The sequence below is a fragment of the Apium graveolens genome, chromosome 7 (assembly GCF_009905375.1).
Source record: "Apium graveolens cultivar Ventura chromosome 7, ASM990537v1, whole genome shotgun sequence".
NCBI lineage: Eukaryota > Viridiplantae > Streptophyta > Magnoliopsida > Apiales > Apiaceae > Apium > Apium graveolens.
Window position 1 is genome coordinate 16,715,939 of NC_133653.1, and position 12,670 is coordinate 16,728,608.

A 12,670-nucleotide genomic window follows, 5' to 3' on the forward strand; every position below is an offset into this window, starting at 1 on the left:
AACGAGATCATTTCGTTGTACATTATCAGCCTATATATGTTCGTAAATCCTAAACTAGAATTATAAAATTTAAACTTTTTTGCAAACTTCCATTGATATCTAAAACAATGAATAAATGAATAATCGGTAAACGAAAAATAGAGAAACTCGTAAAAAACCCTGAAGAAAAATTTATCAAAGTCCAGAGGCTAATAGGAAATAAGTGAACAAAGAATATCATTTCAACAATAATAACAGCAAACTCAAGATTAGGCTAATAGGAAACAAGTGAACAAAGAATATCATATCAACAATAATAACAACAAACTCAAGATTACATTAATTCGAAATGCACATAAACACAAATACAAAAATTTAATCCGTAACCAGATAAAACACACGGGCGCGCACAGACTTGCAAGTATTAAAGTATGCAAACAGAGCAGGGGTGCAGTAAAAGAAAGAACCATGACAACGAAATCATGAGCAGAATAGGTTTGGCAACTGGCCATCGTATAATCTGATCACAACCTAAACAAACAAAACCACAAATCAGTTAATGCAGAATAATTAAGGCCTGATTAAGATGAGGAATAATTAAAGCACCTGATCAAGAAAAGGAATGTAAATGGCAAAGGATTTTCATCGGTTGCATTTACATTCCTAACGAAAATTGCGTTGTAACAATGTTTCCTATATTTTTTGTTTACTAGCTTAACTTGCATACTTCCTTCAAGTCCAACAAAATGCTTTACCAAAAGAGTAATGTTAGGTTTCTCGAATATTTTTCCCAATTTTTTTTCAAATTTTGATTTGAGATTTATATTTACACACACTTGATCTCATATTATTATTAAAGAAAGTTATCATTTATGCATGACACATAATTATATAAAAAAAATTGGGATCCCGAGCATTTCTCTTACGAAAAAGTTGTTCCCATTCAACTTAAATTTTAATGTCACGTGCTTTTTTTAATAATCGTATCTGTCCACTTGAGTTATCTTATTGCCCGTTAGTTTGATTTCCCCTTTATTATTATCAATTTTGTTGGTTGACTCAAATAAAGATAAAAAACTGGGTGAATTTTTTATGAAAAATATGAATTTTATTTATGTGGAAAAAAAATACAAATTTCTACTTTTTAAAAAAAAACGAGTTTGCAACTAATTGTAATGCCTATAACCAAATACAAATACAACCTCAATTATTTTCACAAAAACATAAAAGTAAATTAATTAATTTTGACTACCAACTGCATTTTTACCAATATTTTTTAAACAAACAGTAAAATTATAAAGAAACTCAATTTAAGTAAATAAAAATTATGCAACGAGAATTAAATACTCCCTTTGTTCCAAAATACAAGTCCATTTGACTTTTTAAGCGTATTTTAAGATGTATAAAAATCATAATTCCACATTTTTTTTCTAATTTTTCTTTTCTTGAATTAAAATTTAATATATATACTTTTATTAGGAAAAAAGAATTTTAAAAATAATTTGTGGAGTTATGCTTTTTATTCACGTTAAAATATGCATAAAACATCAAAAAGATCTGTATCTTATATCTATAAAAACGAAAATCTCAGTTGTCTAACTTGGCAGTTCCCGTCAATCTTCTATGTATTTTTTTCTTTTTTTCAGCTCCTTTGTTTTTTTTATCCCGTAATCCCTCACATCTCTCTGCTAATAGATTGAACATTTATAGCAAACTACCAAGAGACCATCGTTACATTCAATCATAGTCCTTACACCTCCTGAAACTGATCTCACACACACATACACACAATGCTTTAAATCCTAATATTGATATTGATAATTTATAAATTGACCAAGTAATGATCAAAACCCAACAACCCATGAAAAATATTCTACCAAGAAACGGAGCAGCCTTCAACATGTTTGCGAAAATGTACCTATGAATCAAGAAAACGGAAATGTGGGCTTTTCCGAGAGGTTCATGTTTTAAAAAATTTTAACAAATTGCAAATATGTGTTTTCATGATGCTGGTGGGAATTCACCCTAGGAAAAAAAAATTTCTGTTGTTATGATTTATTGTCAGTTTTTTAATGTTTTGGGTTTAACAATTTAAATTTGAGTTTTAAAAATATTTTTAAATAATGAATAAAAGGTACAACGATTTAGGTGTGTACCCTAATTTAACAATTTTTAATATTTTTGGATTCAATAAATCTTTATCTGAATTTTAGAAATATTTTTTAAAAAAAATATTCATCCCGTACACACATTAACAACATGGGATTTCTTACTCAAAAATATTTCTTACTCAATTAAATATTTTTTCATGATGCTGGTGGGAATTCACCCTAGGAAAAAAATTGTATCAACTTAGATTTCTTACTCAATTAACCAGATGGAAGATATGAGGTTTATTAACATAGAAGATCAGAACAAAAAATAGACTGGACCTGGTGTCACAAAAGAGTATATATGATTGCTCTGCTGGGTAATGACCCTTAATATCACAATTTGAGAAAAAAAGACCCAAAATCTCACGGGCGCCCTTTATATCACTCAAAAACGTAATATTTTTTTGTGTTTCTTATCCAGCACAAAAACGCAACTGTTTCTTGAGTCCAATGGTGATAATTATCTTTATTATTTTTTGAATTAAATCAAAAAATGCACTTTAATATTGCGTTAATTATGAAACGCATTCTTTTGATGCGTTTGTGCAAAGCCAACGCATTTTTACTTGCGTTAGTATTAGTTCAGAAGATTGATTTGCTATCCATGGGATTTGAACCTCCATCGCTCAGGACACTGAGCTCCAAAATGTACTACCTAACCACTGAGCTAGCTCTAACGTTCTGTATATATTATAAACGCAACTAAATATCACGTTTGTGAGTGATATAAAAGGCCATTTTATAACATCAGTGAGATTTTGGGCCTTTTCTTCCCTAATTGTGAGAATAAGGGCCATAATTCTAATGAATTTGTAAATATCAAACCCCAAGTTTTATTCGGAACAGGAGCATCTGTTCTTGCATACTACTACACTTGACTGTTTATTTCATTCCTTTGCAACAATTGGTAAAACTGAGCTCTAAACAAAGAGATTCACAGACCACATTACAGGTGTTTCGTCCCTACAACTTGGATAGCACTGCATGACTCTGCTTAGTCACTTCATTTACTAATGAGCTGTCTACTGTCAGCACGGATTTGAGTTCCAAGATAAATGAATGTAATTCGTCGAAATATGGATTAGTTGCATTCCTGGTATCCTCAATCCATTGCAGAACTTTCTTATATGGACTTAGTATTCGGTTACGATCACTTTCAGGTCCAAGCTAAATTCAACAACAATATGTTAGACACTGCTCTTCAGTTTTTTAGTATATTGAATTTTTAATTATGCTCCTAACAGCAGCATCTTCTGGATCCTTTCAATTTTTGTAAGAGATTTAGACCAAGTAGAGGTTTAAGTGTCTTATTCTGAACATAACCAACTGAAAAAGAAAGTTTGAACCATGAAGTAATAGCCATTATAATTCCGAATGTCATTGATGATCAACAAGTGGCGAAGATTAAACTGGATAAGTGTGAATGGGTATATACTTGAACAAATGATGGTTAAGAACAAAAGTAAGATTATTAAAAATGTAGATTAGACTATTATCATTCACCTTCACCCTGTCGTAAATTCGAATGATGCCAATCTAACACGGAGTGGATCTTTGCTCTTTTCTGTATATCAGATGGATACCTTGTAGTGAGTTGCAAAGAGTCAAAATTAGGTCAGATAGGAAAGAGTTGAGTTAGACATTTTACCATTCATGTCAATACTCTTCTAAGCAAAATTAGCTAATTCATGCCGAGCCTGTTCAAACTAGAACTTATAGAAGCATAAAACTTCACAGAAGTTATACTTATGACCCAGAAAATGTATAGATCAAGTCTTGATATTACTGATAATTATAACGGCATGCACAAGGAGTCAAGGGGCATAGCCGCATAGGCATGAGGGATACTGCCCCCAGTGGATCTTAATGTATGTAAATGTTTCTAGGGCCTAGGATTTTATCAACATATTATGTAGGTCGTCTCCATGGATTTTCCCCCAATTAATAAAAAAACTACATTTGCCCCTGATGTGCATCAACCTTACTGAAACTGCAGACAATTAGATAGATGCAATCTCACTACTCACCAGTCATCTGCAACTCCAGGAAATGAACAAGCAAGATAGATAAGAATTGCATGGCTGCACATCATAAAAATTCGGGATTTTGTTATGCAAGTTTAATGACTGCAAGATACAACTAACTAGAACCTGGTCAAATAAAAATCTTAACATGTGCAGGCTAAAAAATAAGATTGTCTACTAGTTGGAGGACCAAAAAGTAACAGCTTTTTTCACATTAGGTAGATGAATTTTGATACAAGGAAATTAGAAATCTCTTATCTACTAAACAATCAAACACATTAGATGTGAAAAGTTGAGTTAATGAGAAACAAATGAAAATAATGTAGAAGTCAATTAGCAACGGCAAGTTACTTGGAGTACCTCTCAAAGAGCTTGTAAATTCCATGAACAATTGCTGGCAATTTTCCCATAGGATTTATTACTGAAAGCAGCATTTTGAAAGATGATAACGTCAACTTTCTAATTACACTATGTGCTTAAGAGTAATATAGCGCGCACACACAGGTACCAAAACACACTCTACGAGTCTGCAAGCAATTACATTAAACATAAACTGACTGAAGACTGTGAATTATATTACTATTTGTGTTGTAAGATAATGCTAACGCTCCATATACTAGGGGTTCTCTGATCTAGTGATCTACCTAAAAAATGAATATCAAGTCATGTGAACACTTAAATACACCAGTTATGTAATATTATACATGTTATGTTGCTAACTCTCCCAAAACCTTTTAATTTTAGGATAAGAGATTAACATGTATATCCTGCTCAAATGTTAGCAAATTTCCTCATTCAAAGGGCTCATTTAGGACTTGAGGATATCTAGGACTCGGGGCAATAGTTAGATTAAGTGTCCAAATATGTCCAAATTAAATTTTTGAGGGATATCAAGTTCTCAATATACGAACACAAGAATCAAGACATGTTGATATAACCGGGTCTGTCATTGGCTCTGAACACAATCCGTAGGTCGGGTATTTTTAATGCAACACCGAATAATGCACAATGACAATCACCTGATGCTAAGCCTTACATAGTACTAGACTACTATACTACATGATAATTAAACGAAACTCTTCAAAATTCATTTCAACTCAAGACAATCATTCTAAACAAAATATAAAACCTCCTACACAATAGAAACAAAGATTAAAAACATACTAGCACAAAACATACATAAAAAGCTATCTAAGAGTGTGTTTATACATACTTGCAGAAGATTATAATAGCACGACAAGGTTGAGAAAGGCGGTTGCTATAGATTTGCAGCTTCATCTTCTTCACATAAATTCTTCTTAGACAAATGGGATTACTTTTTTTATATCTTACTTTCCCAGATTTGTTAGCTTACTCTACACAATCAATTATAACAGTCAACTTTGGGTGGCTAGTATACATATGCATTATGCATGTATAGAATAATAATTCTGTTTTGCATTAATCAGAGTCAAATAATTGACCTGAATAATCCACATAAATTAGTGTTTTTACGGAGTACTTTTTAGGTATTTCTAATTTCGATTAAGGAATAATCTCGACTGATGCCGTATGACTTTTCTTTATTTAATTATTTTCTTTTTTATAGATTGGTAACGTTCTTCGTATCATCAATCCATTGCAGAACTTTCTTATGTGGACTAAAATGCTACTGAAATGCAAGTTGTACTTCTTTCTGAAAAGTAATATAACAACGGTAAAAACTGGATTTTCTGCAATGGTTAGTTGGAAGTTTTTAAACAAAAACTTACCATCCCCATTGTGCCAAAAAGTTTCGCTCTTTGCAAGAAAATTAGACAGAACTTTTTTACTTACAACAGCAGTTTCAGATTCCAAATGGGTAGATTTGTAATAAGCCTTAAATTTCACCCTTAGCATGGTAATGGTAAAAAATTCTTTAATGAGAAATCACTTTAAAGGCTGCTGCAAAGACTGCATTAGGTAATGCAAGTGGCGCTCTCGAAGATGTTAAGGCGGATACTTTTATTTCAAAATCAAAAATCTGGTTTTTATAATGAATTTTGTTTGATACTAGGAAAACTTTCTGGTGTATCACATAAAGAATTGTATATCATAAAATAAATATCTTGACTTAAACAACATTTAATTGAATATTATCAGAGGCACGTCAGGATTTATCAGCCTCAGCAAATAAGGATCTGTCAGCTTAAGCAAATCCTGATCAGTATTTATTTCAGCAAATCAGAATTAGAAATTCCTGATCAGCAAATACTGATTTCCATGTTATATAGATTCAATATTCAGATTAAAATAATATAATAAGTCAGTAAATATTTTAATTAAACAAGCAGTAAAATTCCTCGCCCAGGTCATCTCGCGTACGCGAGACGCCGAGACATTCGCCTAAATCGCACTTCGACCCGACCCGACCCGACCCGAGTCGAGTCTTGTCGTGTCATGGCATGCCGTCACATCGACATTGACACTCCCACGAAGGTAGAGTCACATTCCACATTCACCCTCCCATTGTAGAGGTTTTTCACTTGTACTCTTTCGGCAAAACCATAAATTCCACTAATTACATAAACCTCAATTCCGATAATTGCTTATGTTTAATTGGTTTACTGTTAGCGACGAATACTCAAATTAACAGTGGAGAATTGGCTAGCTGATACTCGCATTGGATACTTAATGTTACTTTTAAATTTATATTCAAGACAGCGAAGTACCGTGAAAGGCATTTTGGGTTAGTTCATTAGCATGCCAACGTGCAGCCTACTTTTAGGACAATTTTAGTCCTCCTAAGACGTACCTTCATGCCAACAAAAATTGCCCTTTTACTGTGTAAGAAAAGGTCTAAATCTTCGAAAAGAGCTGCAAAAGAACTTGGTTTCAGTCAATTCATCCTTTCCAAGTTACTCTCCAGAGTTCCATTAACACTCTTCTTTTGATTCTTATCTTTCTCTAGTCTTCTACCACCACCATTATCTCTGGTCACATTGTCTATGTATGCGTATCGTCGAGAAAGCTCAACAGTCTGTATTGCCTTTCTTCTGGTGCATAACCTAATTTTGATATCCCTCTTCCACTCATTAATGCTAGTTCTGTTGATGATCATAAACTTGAAGTTAGCATCCGAGAAAGTGTTCCTAGTGTTGATATCAAAAACAGCACAACTCTTGTTACGCAAGAGATTGCTAGTTATCTTGTTCAAGAGAACAATTTTGATGATCATAAACTCAAAGTGAGCATACGAGAGAGTAGTCCTATTGTTGACATCAAGGACGATAAGGCTCTTGTCACACGAGATATTCCTGGTTATAATGTTTTTGAGAACAAAATCCTTATTGGTAGCAACATTGTTGATAACAATAAAAATATGCTTTCAGAGTTTGAATCTGCAGTGAAGGTGGTGGAAGAGCATCTGGCAAGTGCATCGATCATGGAGATCGAATTCAAGAAGCCTCACAACATGTGATGGCAGAGGGGTTTAAGCTACAAATTCCATAAACGCTGATGTCATGGTCCCTCTTCTTCTAAATTGCTCCAAAGAGTTGTGACAAGTCTCCGAGGACTTCAATAATTTACTACTAGCTTTAAAACATACAAATCTAGTGAGAGGCACAAGGTTCTTAATTTCACTAATAATTTGCATTCATGTAATTAATCATGTTAAATTATCTTGTTCACGCTCAAAAAGTTCTGATTGTCAAAACAGGGGAAGGAAAAGAGAAAATGCAATAAGAGTCATCTCGATCTGACAAACACTCAGTTGATCTTGATGCAAGCGTGTATTAGTTTTGTTAGCAGACTTTGATCCAGACAATCATCATCCGTTGTAGTTATTTATTAAGTATTCTATCTAGCATATTTCATTGATTAATTAGTCTCATAAAGCACATGCATTAATCATTTTTGTTGTCTTTTACAACTTTCCGGCCATTTGTCTTCAGATCATAAAGCTTAATAAAGAGGAATGGTTGATGCAATCGTATCTCTTGCAATTGAAAAGCTTGGTGCATTTATTTCCATGAATAAAGCAAAGGAGCAGAAGTTGTTGGTCATTTTTGACTCAGGTAAACACCGTACAGATCACATCCATTTGTTCAAAGGACAAGCACGTCATGTCATTTACAATGGACTAGGCGAGTACATGAAATTACTTGATCATAGATATGATGCTTTATATTTACATTCATCGGGTCTAGTAAAATATTTTGGTGGTACATGAAATTACTTATTTATTAACACATTTATATAACTAAGAGATAAAATAAATATCTGAAATTCCAGCATCACATTCTTGCAGCAGCTAAAGCAAATTTCAACACTCCTCCTTGCTTTGGTTGCTGCAAACTCCAAGTTTCTCGCTAAGAAACTCAAACTTGCTTCTTATCTGAGCCTTCTTAAATATATCAGCATGAAGAATATGATTGTGAGAGATACTAATTTCTTCTTGATTGTCGGCTGATTCTTTTGTGCATCCTTCTTCTTTCATATTCAAATCTAGTAACACGTTCCTTAACCACAATGTTTCATTTAGGCTTCTTTTTTACACAGGCTACATCAAATACTCCTCAATTATGCCATTCCATGTTCTAGACGCCTGTTTGAGGCCAAATAAGGCTTTCTTAAGTAAATATGCATGATCTTCTATTTATTTCACAACATAATCCTCAGGTTGCTCCCCAGTAATCTCTACTTCCTCCAAAGGATCAAGTACAAAGCTTTTCTCCTTCATTTTTACTTTGAAGACATCATTGCCATTTGCATCTGAAATACTTTCAATTGCCACTCTGCCTTTTGCCTTGACTGCAATATATTCTCCATTCCCAATCCTAACTTTGGAAGCCACTGAAGTGTCCAAATCTTTAGAAAGCTCAGGATCAAACGTTATATGATTAGTACAACCGCTGTCAATCAACTACTTCGCACTTGAATGACTTTTGATTTTGTCTCAAAATAAAAAATCTGGTTTTCATAATGAATTTTGTTTGAGATAAGGAAAACTTTCTGGTGTTGTTTTCTGACCTGGAGGCTAGCTCTGTTTCGTTGTTTTTAATAGCACACTCTTAAACTAAAAATCATACTGTCAAAGCATTTTTATTCAGGTTACTATTATCTTTGACCTTCTTTTCTTATAATGGTTGATATTCAAATTTGTATTTGCTTAGCTCTACATCATTACCCTTGCCATCCTGCAATCATCAGTCAAACATTTTTAATGCATTCATTCAACCTACACTACCATTTACGACGGAAAAATTTATTACGACGGAAAAATTTACACCGAAAGAAAGAAATGAAAGAACCTTGACAGTGAAGTCATGGATGGATTGCAGTACACTGCTTAATTCATTGGCCATTTTAAAAATCTTGAAACCTCAAAAATATAAAATTAGTTTTTTTTGTGTTTTTTTGCAAATGAAGTTAATATTTTGTATAAGTTGATGAGAAGAGAAGAGGAGTTCAAAGCCTATATATAGGCATTTACCGTTATGTTAGCAATGACGCGGATACAAAAGATGTGGATGTCACAAATTTAAATTGAGAAATAACGAGTAACTATTCAATTTGATACTCCCTTTATTCCAAAATTAGGTGAAGTAACCGCGGTTCGCGCGGTTGGTAAAATCGATCAAATAATACGATAGTAAGAAAACCTATTTTGACATGATAAATTTTTATGTTTTAATAAAATATTATTATATTAGTAAATTATTTAGTTTAGTATACTTTTTTTGTATAAGTTTTTCATTCTTGAGGTAACTGGAGATTGCAAATGAGCTTGATTTTCATAACAATGACCCTAATTTGAAATTATAGAGAGTAAAACTAAAATATAAGAAGTGCTATTTTCTTACACAAAAATCAGTAAGACTTTTCATCAATTTTGATACCATAGGTTTAAGAGTCTCTTCAACATATTTATTACATTACAAACGATTCCGTCCTTTGAAATAATTTGCATAAACCACTTCAAATTATTAGATTATTTTGGTTGATTCTCCGTACATAAGTATACAACCTAGTTTAAAACCTTATATGACATAACCAGAGGGCCAATTGCTCATTATTTTTATATTTGATAATACTAAATTATGCATAAAAGATCTTCAAATTGATACCTCGGTGCAAAATAAAGAGTTGTTCCTCTTTGCGATAATGATACAATTTTGACATGCATCCGACATTAATCCAAGCTAGGATATTGCATCACATTAATCTTCAACACTTCCAACTGACTTATGTTCATGTTTAGTTCAGGCCAGATTAATTAAAGGCTCGCTCTCTTTCCATTCCAAGTGTTGTTCCATCACCTCATCCTAAGATATCCACAAATAATGTTTTGCAGGAAACCTGAAATATCCATGTATGTCAATGAGTTACAAAGTATCTTTGTATTTGAATTCAACATAGCCTCGTCGTCAAATGTAAGGTTCAGACATCTAAGAATTAATTGCAGGAAACCTGAAATATCCATGTATGCCAATGAGTTACAAAATACCTTTGCATTTGGATTCGACATAGCCTCACAGTCAAATGTATGGTGCGCACATCTAAGAAATAATATAACTCAATTCTTTCAAAATTCATGAAATTTGAATAAAAATATTCTTCCTGCATCTTAAATAAGTCCTAAAATATGTGGAGTTCTAACATATATCAGTAGAGGTCTAACTGTTATAGCCATAGGGAAAATAGAACCTATGTATTATATTTAGTTCATACTCCTACACTATACAATGAGGCAATAAATAAATATAAACCACATATAGACTTGCAGCTGCAGATAACCGACAATATATCAGTTACTCTTTAAAGATAAAGAGTTCAAAGAAAGATGCTCATGCTCAGCAGAAATATCAATTAGTAGAGATATACCCGAGCTTTAAGATTGCAAGTGAACTAGTACAAAAACCCGAGCACAATTGGTTATGACATTGATGTTCCTGAGGTTACCTCAGATACACTTCCTAGAAACACTTCCTGAGTTTAAAAAAATTTCTCATTTAAGAACACGAGGGTATTGTAGTAATTACACAATATTATATGCATTTACCAAAATACCATTACTATTCTATACTAAAATACACTTGCATTTCAGGAAAGTTCCCGACTTAATTTAAGGAATAATTTTTCTCACTAGTTATAATAGTTCCACTTACTTTAATTTTTATTGACTGTTCAAAATTGCATGTAATGGCCTCATTATTCCTTATACATCTAAGTCAGACTTGACTGCAAGCCTGCAATGCAAACGTTCTTTTAGGAGTGACATCGGTGCTATTATAATTTATTATCAATTTATAATTATTTATTTAGCAGTAACATGATAATATATATATATAATACACTTTTTTGAACACATGAAGTAAGGCAACAAAGGTGGATTCAATGCTTGTAGCTCACATAATAAATAGGTTGTAAGCAAAAACAATAAATTCATAATTTAAAGAAAGAATTAGTTTATTATAATAATGAAAGAAACATGTAAATTATAGACTACCAAACCAAAATATTATAATTTGTGTTCAAAATCTTTTGTAACTTTTAACATAAGGTGTTTTTTTTCGAATTTGTAATCAACATTCAGGCATATATGAAGTCAAAAACAATTCAGAATACATATTTTTTACAACCAATGAATGATCCAAAAAATGTCTCAAATTGCTCGAATTGTTTTCCTGCACCAGCCTAAAGTACCCAGACCTTGTAATTTGACTCGATCAAATCAAAGGCATATCTGAAAGCATTAAACTATAGGTCAGGTGTATATTCACTTTGTATCTAGAACCTGACACAAATAGTTTACCGTTGACGCATTTCCGGCTTAAACCCTTTCCATCACATTTACATAAATATCTATTATGTCTAGCAAAACAAAATATGTGATAGTAAGTAGAATACATATATCTTTCCAGAACCAACGGGGAGGGTGTTGTAGTTTATTCCTCAAATAAATTGAAATTTATTAACATACCCCACCATCAAGATTCAAAGAATGTATAATATATGACAAACAGATTATCATGAGCATTTTTACATACATTGCCCATGAGTTTGCTCGAGTTCTTCATTATATGACAAAATAATTTGAAACAGTAACCGAATAAGATGAATTTGGCAAGCCTTAATTGAAGAAACTAAATATGAACTTTGAGTTTGATAACATGTCTTAAAAGAGCATAAAAAATTATACATATGGCTGCATAGTAATATATTGTATCAAAAATTACTATTTTGAAGCTAAATATAGATGGTCACAGAGGATCCTATGCAGTCTATGTATATAAGCAAGGATCTAAAATAGAGATCAACTTACACAATCATTGGGATGAAAGAGCAAACAATCATGAGACCAATGTAAGCACAACTAAGCAAATGTTCTTGCTAATTTGTAATCAAAAGAGTTCTAAATACAAAAATTGAGGAGTAGATACATACCGAGAATTTCATGGGCAATGACCTTTTTTCTTGATATACAGTTGAAGATGATGATCATAGTCAAGCATAGCAGAATTATGGCCCTTATTCTCACAATTTGGGAAG

General features: G+C 32.5%; 1 protein-coding gene and 1 long non-coding RNA gene across 2 annotated transcripts in view; both read right to left on the reverse strand.

The window, feature by feature from the left end:
- LOC141671285 (glutathione S-transferase T1-like) overlaps nt 1-5,438 on the reverse strand; it is a 58,979-nt gene extending 53,541 nt beyond the window's left edge. Inside the window, exon 1 of the mRNA XM_074477480.1 lies at nt 5,370-5,438. Within this exon, the coding sequence (XP_074333581.1) occupies nt 5,370-5,434 (65 nt within the window). The 5' untranslated portion in view covers nt 5,435-5,438. The remainder of the gene's footprint in view (nt 1-5,369) is intronic.
- On the reverse strand, nt 2,942-4,490 carry LOC141671286 (uncharacterized). The gene is made up of 2 exons (XR_012555029.1): nt 3,636-4,490; nt 2,942-3,458 (listed from the first exon to the last, which is right to left on the reverse strand). It is a non-coding gene; the product is annotated as an uncharacterized LOC141671286 (long non-coding RNA).
- Nucleotides 5,439-12,670: the final 7,232 nt, after the last annotated feature.